The 19,293-nt window shown below is 36.9% G+C and overlaps 5 protein-coding genes across 8 annotated transcripts; 3 read left to right on the top strand and 2 right to left on the bottom strand.

Annotated features, from left to right (window-relative positions):
• The first annotated feature begins 2,757 nt into the window (after positions 1-2,757).
• Positions 2,758-3,738, top strand: LOC125215210 (glutathione S-transferase T2-like). The gene has a single exon (XM_048116560.1). The coding sequence runs from the start codon at positions 2,758-2,760 to the stop codon at positions 3,736-3,738; it is 981 nt and encodes a 326-aa protein (XP_047972517.1).
• Positions 3,739-9,884: 6,146 nt separating this feature from the next.
• Positions 9,885-13,622, top strand: LOC125212693 (uncharacterized). 3 transcript variants are annotated; one of them, XM_048112923.2, is made up of 7 exons: positions 9,885-10,053; positions 10,123-10,318; positions 10,553-10,639; positions 11,145-11,534; positions 11,896-12,052; positions 12,229-13,032; positions 13,101-13,622. In XM_048112923.2, exons 1-7 carry the CDS (start codon positions 9,992-9,994, stop codon positions 13,214-13,216), a joined length of 1,812 nt encoding a protein of 603 aa, XP_047968880.1. In that variant the 5' UTR covers positions 9,885-9,991; the 3' UTR covers positions 13,217-13,622. The 3 variants fall into 3 exon arrangements, with proteins under 3 accessions (XP_047968880.1, XP_047968883.1, XP_088923273.1); XM_048112926.2 differs by having other exon boundaries at positions 13,104-13,622; XM_089067147.1 differs by lacking the exon at positions 9,885-10,053 and having other exon boundaries at positions 10,172-10,322.
• Positions 13,623-14,066: 444 nt separating this feature from the next.
• Positions 14,067-18,252, top strand: LOC125212695 (uncharacterized). 2 transcript variants are annotated; one of them, XM_089068900.1, is made up of 3 exons: positions 14,067-14,438; positions 15,343-15,517; positions 17,037-18,252. In XM_089068900.1, the coding sequence occupies exons 1-3, from the start codon at positions 14,100-14,102 to the stop codon at positions 17,042-17,044; spliced, it is 522 nt and encodes a 173-aa protein (XP_088925026.1). In that variant the 5' UTR covers positions 14,067-14,099; the 3' UTR covers positions 17,045-18,252. The 2 variants fall into 2 exon arrangements, with proteins under 2 accessions (XP_088925026.1, XP_047968887.1); XM_048112930.2 differs by lacking the exon at positions 17,037-18,252 and having other exon boundaries at positions 15,343-15,582.
• LOC125212696 (uncharacterized) lies at positions 16,001-16,489 on the bottom strand. Its single transcript, XM_048112931.2, has one exon. It carries the CDS (start codon positions 16,379-16,381, stop codon positions 16,181-16,183), a length of 201 nt encoding a protein of 66 aa, XP_047968888.1. The 5' UTR covers positions 16,382-16,489; the 3' UTR covers positions 16,001-16,180.
• Positions 16,495-18,062, bottom strand: LOC125212694 (uncharacterized). The gene is made up of 2 exons (XM_048112929.2): positions 17,037-18,062; positions 16,495-16,640 (listed from the first exon to the last, which is right to left on the bottom strand). Exons 1-2 carry the CDS (start codon positions 18,060-18,062, stop codon positions 16,596-16,598), a joined length of 1,071 nt encoding a protein of 356 aa, XP_047968886.2. The 3' UTR covers positions 16,495-16,595.
• Positions 18,253-19,293: the final 1,041 nt, after the last annotated feature.

Below are 19,293 nucleotides of genomic sequence, written 5' to 3' on the forward strand. Positions count from 1 at the left end.
AACCGAACCGAATTTCAAAATTTCGGTTTGGTTCGGTTCGGGTATTCGGTTTTCGGTTTATTTGCTCACCCCTAAATGTGACAAATTATATGACTATGAATGCGACTTTATTGATATCCCTGTATTTATTATGAAGATTTTTTTTACTATGTATTAAAATGAGTATGAATCTATTAAACCCCTAGACAAGAGAAAAAGACTACATTCGTCAATAAATAAAATAAAAATAAAGTTGTAAATGACACGAGTTTTAATGCGCAATTAGTAAAGGATGAGAAATTCACGAAAAAGATGGTGAAAGTAGTGTAATTAGTAAAGTGAGCGAAAGTGAGGAAAAAGGTGGTGAAAGTGGTGTTATTGATTATGAGTTTATATTTAGAATGATGTGGAGGTTTAGTATTGGTTTAAGACGTTTTATTTTCAGAATTAGTCTAATTTTGATAGACGTCCCAAAATAGTTGAGTCATTTTTTTATCGTGAGAAGTTTGCTCACAGTTGAGTCATTTCCCTTCGTCCCAAGGTAGTTAAATTGTAGTATTCCGTTTTTGTTTGTCACAAGTTAGTTGAGTTTTTTTTTTTGGTAAAAAAATTATTCCTTCTCTATATTACTCTCTTTCATCTCTGTTACTTTTCTCTCTCCACTTTAACTTTTAACAAATCAAGTCCGTGATCAAAATAAATGTCTCAATTACCTTGGGATGAAGGGAGTAATAATTAACACTTTTCACACTTTTACTTTACTCTTAAATTATTCTTTCTATTTTATTCATTTTCTACTACTACATTCCTTCTACTCCATATTTTCCCCCTTTTACATTTTTATATATCTAGTTAGGGTCCTGTTAGGTTGAGATTTTTTAGCTTAATTGAGAATTGAGATGTATTTTTAGCCACTCATCCACAACATTTTTGAAATGTCAACTGCAAGTAGATTATGTCAACTAAAAGGTATTATCGTCAATAGCCTGTACATCAAATGTCAACAACTTATAGAAAAATGTCAACAGCTTGTCAATAGCTTGTATATTAAAATGTCAACATAACAATATATAAAATATATCAAATGTCAATCAGTTCAGCAACTTGTATTAATATGTCAACAACTTGTATAAATATGTCAACAACTTGTATAAAGTGTCAACAACACAAAAACAATTCTTGCAATTAGAAACCAACAACTATTTTATCTTAATTTTTTTATTAGGCACAAGTTCTGGCATCATGATCATTCAACACATGTCAATAGCCTGCATATCAAATGTCAACAGCTTGTATATCAAATATCAACAGCTTGTCAACAACTTGTATATAGTGTCAACAACTGAAAAACAATTCTTGTAATTAAAAAATAACAACTATTTTACGGCTCTGCACATCATCATCATCATCAATAGAATCCACACTCTTTTCCTCAACGATCTCGCCCTCTCCATAGTCATCATCATCTTTTCCATCTTCCTCCAGAAAGGGGTGCCCCGAGACTAGCGACGAAGCCTTCTGAATCAATTCATCAAACACCTGGAGAATCCGATAGAGCTCCACCACCTCTACCGCCTCCTTGCACTGCTGATGGCTACGGAACGACACCGTCGCTCTCTTCACCTCCTGCAGCACGGAGAAGAGCTCCGGCAGCATGCCCTGCGGCGGAGGCTGTTTCTTCTTTGAGATCTCGTCTAGCTGGAGGTGCTGCTCAGTTTCGACGGTCTAGAGCACGGAATTCACTGCCGCGACTTGCACGATGGACGGCTGCGTCGACATGGATTTGTAGATTGCGGTGATTTCGTCCATTGCGGCGGCGTAGGTTGCTGCAATGGCAGAGGGTTAGATGGGATTCGGGGGCAAATTGTGACCTTTTATAAAACAACCCTAATTAAACACATGAAATTACCATTCTGCCCTTTCATAATTAATTAATCTAAAAATATTTTTCATGTGTCAAATTCTGAACCACTCATTTAATAAAAATCAGTGGCTGATAATGCATCTCAATTCTCAATTAGGCTTAAAAAATCTTAATTGTACACAACCTTATCTTGTTAACATAATAAATAGTACTATTTCTTAAACTTTGTGCTAAAATTTTTTTATCTCAAGTATGAGTAGGCCTGCAAATTCAGGTACGCACGGGTACCAAAACCCGAAATCTGTAAAATATCATACCCAATGCCCAATCCGTATGTTAATTCGGATACCTTAATACCCGATGCGGGTACCCAAACCCAATTAATCGGGTACCTGTAAACCCGAAACATTATATTTAAAACTTAATCTATTTAAATTAATTATATTGAGATAAGTATAGGAGTAAATAAAAATAACATAATAACTTATTGGCTATTGTTAAAAGTTCAAACTTCAATCTCAAACCACGTTTATCGGTGGAAACGGTCGACCGCCACCTCATTTGCAATTTAAAAAAAAAGGAAAATTGATGGAGCGGTCTCTCTCTCACCAAGACCGTGGCCTCTTTCACCCCAACCACCGACCGCTTGGTCTTCATCCCTTCATCCAATGAGATTGTGCCAAATGGCACAATCTCATTGGTTGATATATATATTTTTTAAAATTTATATATCTTTAACATATTATATTCAAAAATTATAAAAATTATATCAAAATTCATAATTTTTCTTCCTCTATAAATAGAGACCACATTTGCTATAGTTTTGCATAAAAAAAAAAATCATCTTTCCTACTCCTATAATCCTTCTTGTTTCATACAATTTCATATTTTTTTTGTTTCCTTTGTTGTTAACTATGGAGGATGATGAGATATTCTCCGGTTCCCTAAATTTCAATATTTCCCAAAACATCAATCCTTCTCAAAATTTCGATCCTTCCCAAGATTATTTCCCTAGATTTGATGATTTTCCGAGTTCTAATCAATTTCAAAGTCCAGTTCAAAACCAACCGTCAAGCAAAGACAAATCAAAAACCAACACGAGTGCTTCAAACACTCCACATGGTTGGAGTGAGCAAGAAGACATGACATTAATGTCTGCTTGGTCTTTCTTCAGCAAAAATGCAATTGTTGGCACCAACCAAACTAGTTTCCATCTGTGGAAAAATGTTACTGATCTGTATGAGCAAACAAGAAAAGAAAATCCAACAATGGGCCAACCAAGAAGTACGGAGTCATTGAGACAACGCTACAAACGAATCAATGCAAATGTCTCAAAGTGGATTGGTGCATACAAACATGCGCATGATCGAGCTACGAGTGGCCAATCTAAAGAGGACATTGAGAAAACCGCTCAACAACTGTATGGTAAGAACAAGTTTACTCACCATAAGGTTTTTGAGGAGGTGATGAGATACAATCCCAAGTGGGAATTGAAATTGAATAGCACTGGTTCAATGTGTTTCCAGCCAGATGAAGATAGTCTTGAAAAAAGTCGTGGGAGCTCAAAAAGGTCGAAGACTAGTGAGGAAGGAGGACCTCAAATCGACTCCACTCCTGAGAGTCGTTCTTCTACATTGCAACGTCCTATTGGGAGAGATCAGGCTAAAGCTAAGGCTAAAAGAAAAGGCAAAGAAGTTGCAACACCATCATATACAATTCCTAATGATTTCACTGCAGCACTGCGTGAAATGAGAGTCACACGTGAAAGGGAATGTGATATTCAGGAACGGAAGATCAAGGCAGCTATCCTTACTCCGTTGATGGCTAGGAGGGACTTAACTCCAGAAGAAGAAGATCTGAAACGCGCTCTAATAGCAGAGTTGTTTGGGAAGTGATCGTAGTTTATATATTTTCAATGTGTGTTTCTTAGTATGTAACTTTCAAGTTCTGTTGCTTAGTATGTAATTTTCAATTTTCGCTGCTTAGTATGTAACTTTTATTTTCTGTTGCTTAGTATGTAATCTCCAATTTCCGTTGCTTAGTATGTAACCTTTAATTTTTGTTGCTTATGTAATTTCCAATTTATGTGATAAGCCCTTCAATCAAAGCATGAATAGATAAAATGTGCTCACAAATGGTGGTGGAATCCAATAGAAACCCATGTGATCAAGAATAATGGAAGTATGCCTACATGACAAGTCATTTTCCACTCACAAGTGGTGGTGGAATCCAATAGAAACCCATGTGATCATGAATAATGGAAATATGACTAAATGACAAGCCATTCTCCATCACAAGTGGTGGTGGAATCTAATAGAAACTCATGTGATCACGAAAATCTAAGTATGACTACATTTACAAGTCATTTTTTTTAACAACTGGTGGTGGAATCCAAGGATATCACATGTGATCACAAATGATAGTTGTGGAATCCTATGCTCAATAAATTACTTCTATATATTTACTTATATGCTTCAAGAAAATTACACACAAATCCTCTCACGATTATTGAGCCAACTCTTACTAAAAAATGTCATCAAGTTCTAATTTTGAAGCTTTCAATCTTCTCGAAGACAATGAATGGGAAGAAAAAATTGTTGAACAAAATCAGCAACTCGATCAACTAATCGAGGATATAGCTATTTGGCCAACAACCTTGTCTTCACAACCTACAAGCCAGACGACTAGAGCTAAAAGGAGATACATTGAAAGGAAACGCGAAGAGGGTCATGATATTATTTTTGAGCAGTACTTTGCTGAAGATCCAATCTATCCTCCAGATTTTTTTCGAATAAGGTATCGCATGCGAAAACCTTTGTTCGAAAAAATAATGAACAAGCTCGTCGACACCGACAAATTTTTTGTGCAAAAGCGTGATGCTACCGGTCGACTTGGTATGTCTGCAATTTAGAAATGTACAGCAGCGATGAGGATGTTGGCCTACGGGGCGGCGGTCGACTTGCACGACGAATATTTGAGAATGAGCGCACAACTCTTTCGCAAATCTCTCATCAAGTTCGTTGAAGGTGTAATTTCTAACTTCGGCGATGAGTACTTGCAAAAGCCCAATGAAGAAGAGTTGGCAAGACTTCTGCATATTGGAGAACAACGTGGGTTTCCAGGCATGTTGGGTAGTATTGACTGCATGCATTGGGAATGGAAGAATTGTCCAACTTCATGGGCTGGACAATATGCCGGAAGAAGCGGGAGTCCGACAATCATCTTGGAAGCAGTAGCATCTCAAGATCTGTGGATATGGCATGCTTTTATTGGAACTCCAGGTTCGAGAAATGATATTAATGTGCTTGATCAATCTCCTGTTTTTGATGATATTTTGGAAGGTCGAGCACCGAAGGTCAATTACATATGGTAAATGGCCACGAAAAAAATATGGGATATTATCTAACTGATGTCATATATCCTCAATGGGCGGCATTTGTCAAATCTATACCAGGTCCACAAACGATGAGGCACAAGTTGTTTGCTCGACATCAAGAGTCTGCGCGAAAAGATGTTGAGCGAGCTTTTGGTGTCTTGCAAGCTCATTTTGCTTTTATCAAATGTCCATGTCTTATTTGGGATCGTGATATTATGGGGACAATAATGATTGCTTGCATAATCTTGCACAATATGATAGTGGAAGATGAAAGAAGCACATATTCGAATTATTGTGATCCAGCAGAATTTATTCAAGATCGATTTGGACAAAGTAGTCGTGAGAATGAAGATGGAGATGCGAATAATGATTTCATATATTCTATGAATAGGATTGTGAGTCTAGCTTCTTACATGAAAAACAAAGCCCAACTTCAAAACAGAGAAGCTCACAAAGCTCTGCGAGATGATTTGGTTGAGCATATATGGGCAAAATTCGGCAATTGCAATTGAATGTCTAGTTTTCATCTTATGTATGGGCACCAATTATGTATTTTCAATTTCATATTTCAATTATTGTAATGTATATTTTTTATTTGTTTGTTTTTATAATTTTTAGTTTGGCATTTATTACGTTTTCCTATAAATATATAATAATAAGTATTTCATGTATTAATAATAATATTAAAAAATAATGTAAAAATAAATATATAATAGTGTGGTTGGGTGGTCATTGATAAACCAAGAAAATGTGGGTGGTTGGGTTGGATGAATCTTGATGATGTGGAAGATGATGTGGAGGAGATAGAAATGAATTAAATATTGAAAAAGTGGTTGGTTGGGTTGGGTTGAGTGGTTGCTGATAAACATGGTCTCAATATTTTAGTTTTCTTATTATTTTGATTCAAAGACTCTAAATATGGAGTAGTATAATAGACATGACACTACTTAATTTTAAATAAAAGAAAGTTTTGGCATAAGTCAAATTCAAAAGAGATTATGATAAACATTTTAAAATTTTATTAATGAAAATTTAAATAAAATGGAGAAAACATAATTGTATATTGAAGACATAACAAATTAACAAGAAAGAACATAAATAATATCCATAAATAGGTATGAATCGGTACTAAATACGGGTTTCGGACACCTAAAATCTGAAAAGTTCTTACACCAAATATCCGAACCCATAATTTCGAGTTTCAGGTACTCAAAACCCGCTAGGTATCGAGTTGGGATCGGGTACACCCAAAACCCGAGAACTAAATTTACAGCCTTAACTATGAGGGAGTAAAACATAATTATCGGACAATATAAATCAATCCAAATAAGCTGACGACAATAATAAAGTAACCCAAACAAATAGCAAAGCCAAAAGCTCTAAGTATCTAGTATAGTACTAGTAAAATTTATGTTCGTTCTATATTCATTAGACTTGCAAAAATTAGTTACAGAAGATAAAAATAGAAGCTAAAATATCTAATAAATCGAACAATATAACAAATCTTCCTTTGTTGTCTCTCCTTAAATAAATACTCCGTATATCTTAAGATTTTATAGATACATACATTTCCACCGTTAACATCTAGGAAAAAACTTTATACTCTATTTATTCCACGATATACTCATGTCATTTCTCATTTTACAATAAAATCATCTTTCTTCTACCTACAGTATTATCTCTTTACTTCTCTACTTTTTCTCTTTCTCATACTCTACTCTCTCTACTTTAACTCTTTAAATATGAATTTCTTAAATCTCGTGTCCAGTAGAAGTGTTTCGCTTATCTTGGGATAGAAGAAGTAAAATTAATTTATTATAGAAGAGCTCCTTCAGAAATGAGGAAAGGAAGCCACTTCTATTTATAGAAGAACTCTTCTAGAAATATCAAAGATAGAGGAATATTCTAAAAAATTTCAAAGTAAGCTAAAATTCGAGAAACATTTGAAAGTCTATGTACTTAGAGCATCTGCTGTGAGGACAAATATTGAAGAATGGACAAGAGTTGCAAGCATATAAATGGGCTACCCTAATTTCATTAGTATGTGGCCTGTTGGGAAGTACCCCAAGAGCAAAACCATGTGGACTTTGCCCAAAGCGGACTATATCATACTAATGTGGAGTTCGGGTGTGCACCACCGATCCCCAACAGTGGTATCAGAGCCTTGGTTCAGAGTTGGGCCTGTGTGGCTCGGGGACCAACAGTTGTATCAGAGCCCTGGTTCAGAGTTGGGCCTGTGTGGCTCGGGGACCAACAGTTGTATCAGAGCCCTGGTTCAGGGCTGGGCCTGTGTGGCTCGGAGTTTGGTGGTTGTGTTTGCAAGTTCTCCAATGTCTCTGCGTGGTCTCGACCAAGACATGTGGTGACCTGGTGACCTATAACATGTGGTAGGCCTTTTGGGGAGTACCCCAAGAGCAAAAGTGCGAGGGCTTTGTCCAAAGCGGACTATATCATACTAATGTGGAGTTCGGGTGCGCACCACCCATCCCCAACATCTGCAATGGCGGATGTCCCGGCGGACGTCGGACCAACGTGTCGGGCATCCGCGCAGGACATCCACCATTGGGTCGGGAGAGGCGGACGCGAACGTCTCCGGCGGAAGTGAGGTATCCGCGGCCTTCCGGCGATGTCCGCTATTGCGGTGCCACGACAGACGTCCCGATTTTTTATTTAAAAAAAAAAATTCTATATATACAGCTCGTTGAACTTTTAATTCCGTAAATTGCATATTTGTGAATTTGTGAATTTGTGAATTTTTATTATTGTGGATGTCCGCCGGGATGTCCTTGCAATGTCCGTTATTGTACAGTGAGATGTTCTTATGACGTGGCAGTGCAGTGGGATATCCTTATGACACTAGGAGGTGTTTTTTGATGTCCGTCGGGACATTCGTTCCCATTGCAGATGCTCTTACAAACGAATTAAGTACTTACTTCTTTTCAAACAAAGTTCAGATAAACTTCTAGACACATTCGAAAGTCTATGTATTTACAAACAAATTACTTACTTCTGTTCAAACAACGTCTTCAATTTAAAGAAAATTTATTTTTTTTAAAAAAAAAAGTTAGAATAATTTTTATATCTAGAATAAAATATTAAAATTAGAGGAAAAATCAGAAAATATCAAAAGTTGATGTATTTATAGATAAATGACCATTTTAAATCATTATATCTTTGTTTCCATTTCAAATTTGAATAATTGATATGGTTGCAAGTTGTTAGGAAAAAAGATCTTTTTTAATAAAAGAAAAAAATTGCATACTACGTTTCCTAATACACTACTAATAAGTTGACATATTTCGGAATGGATCTCTTACACCACTTTTCCTCGTCCATGAATAGGAAAAGTGGTGTAGAAAGTTATTTTGGGAAGTTCTATCATAGTTGAATATTTTTTCATTGTAGGAAGTTTCCTCATAGTTGAGTCATTTCTGTATATAGTACTCCATCCGTCCCCCATAATTTGTCACTATTTGACCTGACATGGGTTTAAGAATTACTACCTCTGTCCCTGAAAATTTGATACATATTACCATTTCGGTGCGTCCCTGAAAATTTGATACACTTCACTTTTATCATTTTTGGTAGTGGACCCCATATTCCACTAACTCATTCATACTCACATTTTATTATAAATCTAATACTTTAAAAGTAGGACCCACATCCCACCAACTTTTTCAACTCACTTTCCATTACATTTCTTAAAACCCGTGTCGGGTCAAAATGTAGCAAATTTTGGGGGACGGAGGTAGTATAATAGAAAGTGGGTTGAAAAAGTTAGTGGTATGTGGGTTCTACTTTTATATATTAGTTTTATAATAAAATGTGAGTGAGAATGAGTTAGTGGAATATGGGGTCCATTACCAAAAATGGTAAAAGTGAAACATGACAAATTTTTAGGGACGGACGAAAAAAAAATATATGACAAATTTTCAGGAACGGAGGGAGTATCATCTATCCAAAAGTAATTGAGTTATATTCCTTTTTTGTTTGTCGCAAGTTTGTTGAGCTATTTCATTTTTGTAAAAACTTTATTCCACGTCTACTTTACTTTCTCTCTTCATTTCTCTTACTTTCCTCTCCATTTTAACTTTTAACAAATCAATTTCTTAAATTCAGTGCTACAAAATAAATGCCTCAATTACCTTGAGGCTTGAGATGGAGGGAATAATAATAAACATTTTTGTTATTCTTACTTCAATCTTTCTTACTTACTTTATTCTTTTACTTTATTCACTCTCTGCTATATTCCCCCTACTTGTTTATTCTCTTTTACATTTTATACTATCTATTAAACGTAATAAATACTCTATCTATTCCACAATTAGAGTTATATTTTGCAATTTTACTCCATTCACAATAATATATGATAAGTTTATCCTACACTCCACCAACTCACTCCACTCTTATTTTATTATTAAATTAATATAAAAAATAAATCTCATATTATACTAATTTTTAATCCATTATTCGTAACAAATTTTAAAAAATACGCTCGTACCAACAAGAAAGAGAGTATTTATTTCTTAAATAAATATAAACGATTCATGATAAGCTAACAACGATTAAATTATGCCTAACAAATAGCAAATCCAAATCGTTCAACAATAATCTGACTTGCACAAATTCGTTACAGAGAATAAAAATAGCAGCTAAAATATGTATAAATCTAACAATATTGAGTAACTATTTCCCCGTTTGTCTCTCCCTCTGAAACGTCCATTACATTTTATACCACTCTCACTGAAGAAAGCAATAACACTTTTGCTTCAATGGTGGACAAATCGAAGAAGAGCACTATCAGCGAAGATGACATGTCCGCCGTCTTGCAGAGGTAACATAGTGAAAATAAGAGTTTTATCGGTTTCTATTTCGGTATTTTATTCCGTATGTCTACGATTAGATACTCCTTGAACACGGTCCTCGCTTTGCTGCAAGAGGTGGATCAAGCCGCCGCCGGAGTGAAGATTAACTGGCGCGAGGTGGTGAAGAATTCCGCCACTGGAATTTCCGGCGCGCGGGAGTACCAAATGCTGTGGCGCCACCTCACTTACGGCGAACCCCTAATTGATCATCTTGACAACGATGCTGAGCCCCTCGTCAGTAAATTCCTTCTCATTTTTTTTAATCTGTTCATACAATTTGTAAATTGTGTGCAATTTGTTGCTGCTTGCTTGTTTTAATGCTGGTTTTTTTACTGGATGAAATTCAATTACTTTTCTTATGTATGAAGATTATGCAATCCCTGAAACTTGTTAGAAGGGGGAATTTCACTGGTGTTACATCTAAAAGATGGCAGTTCTGAGTGTAACTTTTGTATCTTGTGATTCTAGGATGATGACAGTGATTTAGAGCATGAGGTGGAGCCTTTGCCTGCTGTCGGCCGCGAAGCTTCGGTGGAAGCTGCAGCGTGTGTTAATGTATGTCCATACAGTGGTATCCTTGTGTTTCGAAAAATATACAGACCAAGCATTTGATGAATGTGTTTTTGACATGATAATTACGCACACAATGAAGTCTTTGATGTTGGGATTAAGACATATTTACGATTTAGTTGATTTGATTTATGTGTTTTGACATGATAATTATGGAGTGTCTGTTGCATGTTACTCAGTGATGGACTATTGAACTTTAGTTTGCTTTCTAATTATTTGGAAAAATACTATGCTGGTTATACCGTCCACTATGAAATTGGTGTCTTGTTGTAGTTAATAGTTATGCTATTCATCACTAAATTACTAGATGCTGCTTGTCCTCGATGTGGTCGTTGTTGGATTAGACGAAAGTCTCGTAAATTATCTATATGCCCCTGAACTCGAGCCATCTCATAAGCTCCATATTGCGTTGGTTTACTGATCTTGTGAAGGCATCAAGCTCAAACATATTGTTATTATATTTGTTCTAATGTAAATTCTTTTGGGACAGGTTTTAATTGCTTCTGGCTATCCAAATAATCCTCAGCCCCCAAACAACTCCACTATTGAGGCTCCGTTGACTATTAATATACCTAACACAAAGGCTGTGTGTGCTTCTTCAGATGACTCACATCTTTCGGATATAATAAGGGGGACGAAAAATGTTACAATCTCTGTTTCTGTACCAAAACAACCACTGTCTTCAGGAGTAAGTGGTGAAAAAAGGCTTAATGATGAGGTAACAGAAGTGAACCCGCCTTCTCGAAAAAGACGGAGGAGTTGGACTTTGGAAGAGGACACAAAACTCACTGCTTCTGTACAAAACCATGGCGAACGAAATTGGGAAAATATTGCTAGAGGGGATTTTAAAAATGACAGAACAGCATCAGAGCTATCTCACGTATTCCATCTTGTTTCTTATATTTTATGCATCATAACTTCTATCCAGTCTAGAGAGCATCAAGTGATTGTCAAATGTTTTTCCTTTTATGCTATTTGTCGATCAGAGCCTCTTCGTAGTATTGGTTTCTTTTTTAGCAATTTAACTATTCTGTTACTAACCTGTGCATTCTTTTTGGTGTTATCTGCAATGTATATTAGATGAATATCTTTTCTGGTTAATTTATGGAGGATGGGTTTCAGTTGGTATTTGTTGATATTGATTAGGTCTCCTCGTTTATTCAATAATTAGTTGCATGCCATTCATAATTGTGTACAAAAGTTTATGTTGCTGAGCTATTGAATGAAATGGACTTGTGCAGAGGTGGTACATTCTTAGGAAAAAGCAAGGCAATACAAAGGGTAGTACCAGCTCACAACCTCCTGAAACTCAACTTGCAGCTGCACATCGAGCCATGAACCTAGCTTTAGATAGGCCTATGAGCGACAACTTGAAGTCTGTTTCCCACAAGGCTGCTGGTAATCTTCTCTATATGTGTATTTAGCAACTGCTTCGAGCTGTACACGGCCAACTGATTATCCATTTAGAAATCACTCTTTGGATTGTTGGTACATTGTAGGAAAGATACCTTGATAATATGTAACGTTTAGTACATATCGATTAGTACGCCTCATAACTCTCTTTTTTCTTGCAGCTGGAATAAAAGTTCAGCATCAACCTCCAAAAGCCTCTGCATCACCAGCAGATCAACCATTTCCCAGAGTAGGGCCTTCAAAACCCCAGATGCTGGCTAGTCGGCCTTCTGTGAACCCAATATCTGACACAGACTCAATGATCAAAGCTGCTGCAGTTGCTGCTGGGGCTCGCATAGCTACTCCTACAGATGCTTCTTCACTAATTGAGGCTGCACGATCTCAAAATGTTGTGCATATCACAACCGGAAGCATTGGCCATCAACTTCCGAGTAATGTGCATTTCATTCGTAATGGTCTTGCAAAAGCACCGATTTCCACTTACTCTGCTCCTAAACCAAACATATTAGAAACTGGGGAAGCTAAGCCAGCACAAAGTCGCTCAACAAAACCCGCAGCATCAGCAGCTCTTAGTCCCACTGGAGCTGTCCCAGTGTTGAATGCAATATCTGTAAAGGAAAGTGCTGCAGTGCCTGCATTGCCCAATCCATCTGCTAAACTTCCTGTAACTGCGGTTGATGTAGTCGTATCTACATTAGGTAATGAGAAAAAAGAGCTTGGTAAAAGCAATCAACTTGCTGATCAGGCCGGAGTCTCTGGTTGTCTTCCAGTGGAACAAGAACATGAAAATCGACCAGTGGCGTCGGGCAATCAGTCGGAAGAAGTTGGAAATAGTCAACCTTCCTCTTCTGGTAATGCACTGCAAGAAAACACAGGGGGAGATAAAGCTTCTGACTCCGTGTCTGAACCAGTCAGTCGAGCAACAAGTGATGGAATAGCTTTACCTTCCTTAGAAGTAGAACAAGGTAAATCATGAATGCCTAGACCTACAGTTGATTATAGGATTGCAAAAGTGATAACATTGATTCTGCAGCAGGTAAAACAAATATTGATGGCCAATTGACAAGCGAAGGAACTGCTGAGGATACGAGTATAATTGAAACGAGTGAAGATTTACCCAGCACAAGCAAGAATGGCGCTGCCATATGAAGCATGCAGCAGCTTAATAAAGTGATCTTCACTTAACTAACTTTGTTTTGAGCCTTAATTTCCTGATTTCTAGTATATTACTGCAGAGGAAGTTCATTGCAGTCTGGATGCTGATATTTCAAAGTACTTTCGAGAAGAAAAACGCGACAGAGATTGTTGATGGAATGACGCTCAAGTACTGCACAGCTAACTTGCAATGAAAGAGTCTTGAAGTCCGTTTACAGGGCAAGTGTTTTTACCTTTTTTACATGAATTCCTTCGTGGAAGGAAACAAGTAACATTAGTAAATATGAACGTTGTCTCTGTGCATGCTGGATTTTGTGACCTTTCATTTGAAATTTATTTCTTTTTGAGTAGTTTGAATATTCTTCTCTTAATTTGAATGCAATTATGTATTAGTGCATAACTTATATTGCTGTTTTAGACCATCTCCAATAGTACACTAAAACCTAAAATGAGATAGGTATTTAGCTCCAATAGTACTAAAAAACCAATCTTATTTTTGGTTTTTGAGAAAAAAATATCTATCTTTAGGTTTACACTAAACCAAAACCTAAATTTTTTTCAAATTTTGTGAGTAAAAAAAGCATAATATAGAGAATATTCTTTTAAGTTTGAGTTTAGTGTAAATGGTTGGAGTAAAATTAATATTTAGTGTGAGATTTACACTAAAATAGGTTTGAGTTTAGTGGAAGGGTTGGAGATGCTCTTATGGTCCAAATAATTCTATATTTTCAAATATTTTTTAAAACATTTTAATTGATTAATTTGAGGTGAAATTCAAATAAAATAATACTATGATAATGAAAATATTAAATTTTTAAATCCATGAAGCGAATATTAATCCAATTTTCCAACTTTTCTATATTCCAGAGAGGGAAAAATGGCTTCCTCGATAATGCTCCATTTCCCTCTTTTAAAACCGAGTTTTCACACCCGGACAGCTAAAATCACTCAAAAGAGCACCGTCTTTCTCCGCTCCGCCGCTCGAATGGACTCGTCGTCGCCGGCTTCCGCGAACGCACCGGCGGAATCCGCCGCTACCACCCAGGACACTGTGGTGCAGTACATCGTGCTGCGGAGGGACCTAATCGACACGTGGCCGCTGGGGAGCGTGGTAACACAGGGCTGCCATGCCTCCGTCGCCGCGATTTGGACTCATAAGGATGATCCAGACACTCTCTCCTACTGCTCTCCTCCCAATCTCGATTCTATGCACAAGGTTACTAGTTTCTAATTCAATTACCCAATTGTTGTTGATGCCGATGCTAATAATTCCTTAATTGATGCTTCGCGTTGGTTAATTTCGCTCTATGCTAGATTAGTAGAGAAGTCATTTTATTTTGCTGAAGATGTGTGTTGTTAGCTGTCTAGTTTGTTGTTTGGTGGAGAGCAACATTTGACTTGATGAGAATAACTGGTTAGTGGATCTTGAGGAGTTAATCAATTGACTCCATATTATCGTGCCATTTGAAAGTAATCTAATGATTCTAAGATGAGTTTGGATAGTGAGACCATTAAAAGCTTCACAAGCTAGGGAAGCTGCTATTCAGGTTTTGTCATAACTTAACTATATATTGTGGAGTAATTGGATAGGTAATTAGGGATTTGAATATACCTTGTACGGAGTAAAATGTTTATGAGTTTCGGTTGAAGGAACTGGTAAGAGCGAGTGCAGTGTGTGTGCTTTGGTCCACATATGTAGACGCACATAAGCCTAGGAGCTTGATGGAGTTCAGGATTCATCGTGGAGTCAGTGTACTCATTATTAATTGCACATTGATATGCAGTATAAATGTATAATCCTTCTCGATCAGTTAGCTGAGAATAGAACCTGGTGAACAGGTGAAATATGTTCTATCTTTTATTGAACCATTTGCAAACTGCTCTGTATGTGGATGATATAATCAGCTTTTGTAAATTATACAGACCTGTTAAGTAAACTACTCGTTGCCTAATACTACAAAGAGTTCTTGATTTGAAACAGAACTTCATATTACTATGAATGAATTAGATGTATACTCGAGCAAAGGAGCAAAGACTGGCATTGTCATTTTAGTATCCAACTTCATCTTTAGCAAATTTATTATCTTTTGTTAACCACACTTTTCTTTGTGTAAATGCAGGTCACTCTTGAAGTAAAGGGTGAAACTCAGTTATTAAACTTGTCGGAGAAGCTAAAAGCTGGTGGCGTCGCTCATAAGCTGTGGATAGAACAACCTGAGAACTTTGCTACTTGCCTCGCTACAAAGCCTTGCCCGAAATCCACTGTATCATCATTTTTCAAAAAGCTCAAGCTCTGTAAGTGATGAGACCCAGATTTTCAATCTTTTTTCATTAATGAATTTAGATGAGTTTCTTGCTTATATCGAGCTACCACTTCAATTTTTGTTGCAAGATTCCCATTATTGTTGTTGTCAATGTGTAACAGCGTAGTAGTTATTATTATTAAATAAATAGGAAGCATTATTCATCCTAATTAAAAAATAGATGATTGTATTTGCCTCTAAACTGTTAATTGGGAAATCCAAATAATAATCCCCCTCCACACAAAAAAACCCATAAATCAGGAGATAGTAGAAAAACTGTAGTAGATTATAGCTATACGAGTACTATTGTATTATTCATATTTCATATGCGTGTGAGATGAATTTAAGAAGTTTCTTGTTGTAGTCTTGTAATCTAGTATATTTGTAGATTAATTCATGCTAATTATTTGAACTATGAAAACTAACATTTCCAAGCATGAGCAATATAAACATACAGAAAAACAATAATCATGCATTTGTAAAAAAACATAATTACATAAAATATAAGTATAACAATAATCTTACAATATCCATACAATTATATATATACAATATCCATACAGTCCTAACTTCATAAAAAATCCTCAGTCCTAAAGGAAACCGGTAGTATAAGTTATAAGTGACAAAAGAAAAAGGAAAAATGAAGAGGAATTGGTTATTGGGCGACCAAACGCCTTGAACAGATTGAGCAGTATAATTTGCGCTTGGTTTTGAAATAGAGCGGCACGAAGCAGAATCTCCAGTTGCTCTGCACATCCAAAGCCTGCACCATTCCGCCGCAGTAAGGACACGCTCCGGGCGCCGCCTGCCGCCCAATCACCCTCTCATCTTCGTCGCACACGAACACCAGGCACATCTCTCTCTCTACTGATTTAACGTTTGCTTCCGCTCAAATTAAACGGTTTTGATTGGCTGATTAATTGATTGATTGATTTTTGTTGGAATGAATTGTTTCGAGCGGTTGGAAGATCGGATAATTGCGGTTTATATAGAGGGGATTGGGAAAAGAGGGATTCTTTTCTGGAATAATCTAGAAAAGGAGAATTACTATGAAATCCGATTTGAAGCAATTAATTTCCAGATACGCAACTTCGTGCCCCACTGAATAATTCAATGTATGTGCACACGCCTTTGACGCTTTTGTTCGACTTTCCGCGTATTTTGCTTCTTCCTTTCCCCATAAGAAAATCATACATTAAAATCAAATTAAAAATGTATAGTTAATGACGATAACAATTTTTATATGGATTCCTATTTCTGTTAATTGTATTTTGTGACAAACTGACAATCCAATTTTTTTGCATTACAATCAGACAAAAGATGTGCTTGGACTCCTCCAAAATTTCCCAGTAGTTTTTTGTACAGATCAACTGGTGCTAACTGAAAACCTTACAAAAACAAAAGCACATACATCAACATCATGAGCTTCAACACAATCAACTGACATGCAAACCATATTTAACTCATCATTGCTTCAACTTTCTGAGCTGTGGCTACTTATGCTCCTGCAGGGATATGACGGTTTCAAACGCTCCAGCGAGCGCTCTCACCTTGTTCCGCCTCTGCTCACGGGTCATCTCTTCGATCACGTTGTTGGAGAGTCCCACGTCCTTCTTCCCGTGAGACAGTCTTGGCGCTGCTTCTCCGCCATCCTCACCTACCCCCTTCTGCACCTCTCCTGCCTCGCCTTCGAGTTTCACATCCAGTTCTTTCGCCTCTTCTCCCTCGTCTTCGTCGGGCTTACTGTGATCAGGATTAGTAGTGCTATCATCCACTTCACTCAAAGGATCAGCATCATCTTGTCCTAAAAGTGTAGGAGACTCAATTGTAGGCACATTGTCATCACTTTCTTCACAAATTGTGGGGCTCTCGGCCTCCCCATTGCTGGCGTCACGCTGTTCCAAGGTCATAGGGGACGTTTCAACCTCAGAAGCGTCACCACCATCAGCATCAAGCACCTCAGACGCTGTCGGAGAATCAGCCTTGTTGTGGCTTTCATCCTCGAGTTCTAGATTCCCCACCACTTGATCTTCTTCATCTCCAGCAATGTTAGTTTCTATATGATCCGATGGATCTTTCTTTCTCGAAGCACTTTTACTTGCAAAGGAGGCACTCTTCTTGAGACCGCCCACAGCCCTAGCATACAGATGCTGTTTGCTAGCCTCCCTTGTCCCTTTCAAGCTCCGGTCGCTTTTGGGCGAGCTAACTGCCCTACCGGTCTTCCCGGAGAACGAGGAGGACCGTAACGACCGGGTGGGCGAGAAGCCCCTTGGTTTCGTCGTTGGGGTTGGGGAGGGGGGCTTGTCGAATGACCTCCTCCGGGCTAGAATATTCTCCTTAATGGCGTCCCCGCATGAGAGCAATGACGAGAGCGTCGGCTTGAGGTAGTTGGGAGTGGCTTTCTGCGACGATGGGGAGGAGCCGAGGCTTCTGCTTATGGAGACAGGTTTGTAAGGTTTGGGGCTTTTGAGATGAGAGGGAGAGATTCCTCTCTTCTCAGTCACATATGAAACATCCTCTTTTCTTCTTGTTGACATCTCCACACACTGCTATTACCTGCAAACGAAATCACACTCCGTTAATACGTCGTGTATATTGATGATGTCATTTTATATATCTACGACAATGCATGTAGAATACGAGGAATGTAGCATACGATACATCGATATCACATACTTGATGCCTTGATTTTGTGTTTACATAAATGGAGTATGCATATCTGCATTACATGATGATCAATATATACTTATAAATATTTCAGCATGCAATACAGAATCAAAAAATCAAACTTAAAAGTTTGACATAAATATAATCATGTAAAATAGAGGCATAAACATGCAACCACTAACCCAAATAACAAGTATTACATACATTTAGATGTTAGAAATGCTAAATGAAATTGAAAATACACACCTTGTTCAATTAAAGAGCAGTATGTGGTTTGAATGTTTGAAGAAGAAGAAGAAAAGAAGACTAATTAGGTTATGTTGTAAAGATTGAGAAATGGAAGATAGAGATAGTTTTTGCAGTTTGAAGAAGTTTGAAGAATTTGGGTTGTTAAATGAATGCGTTAATCGTGCACAGCCCAACATACAATTGGACATGGGAAATTGGGAAGCACGTAGGAGTACTAATTATTTTCAAGTTATTTTCCGTATTTTTTATATATAAAAAGGGTCATTATTATCTCAAGAAAAGAATCTTTTGCAGGCCATCATCATACATAAAAAAAAAAAAATTGAGTAAAAAGGAAGTTGACCTTTCCAAAGTTACTATTATAATCATGGATTATTCGTTAATTAGACCCCTAGGTTAGGAATCATCCATTATTAAAGTTACTAGTAAATTTGATTCATCTAAGGGATCACCTTTAGCAAAAATATTGAAAGTGATATTCACATGTGATTCTCAAAATAATATTGAAAGTGATAATATAGAAGATGATTATGAAAAGTGATCATGTTCAAGATTAAATTCTCTGATTTATTTTTCTTAAGAGTGAAGATGACATTTATTCTTTATTCTTTGTTGTATTATAAGTATGTAGAAATTGGATGGTTCACAAAATTGGGACCATTTTATCTCTCATTCATTCTCTGTCTCCCATAGTACATTCATATTCCTAAAGATCGAATTCAATTCTTATTAATCTAAATGTGTATTCGTGTTTGCATTAATTAATAGTGATGTAAAAAATATTTGTAGTAGTAATTATTTTTACAAATAAATTTAATTTAATTTAATGCGTATCTTATAGAATTGAATAGT

Source organism: Salvia hispanica, chromosome 3 (assembly GCF_029641045.1).
Source record: "Salvia hispanica isolate PSC_SH4W2 chromosome 3, Shi_PSC_v1, whole genome shotgun sequence".
NCBI lineage: Eukaryota > Viridiplantae > Streptophyta > Magnoliopsida > Lamiales > Lamiaceae > Salvia > Salvia hispanica.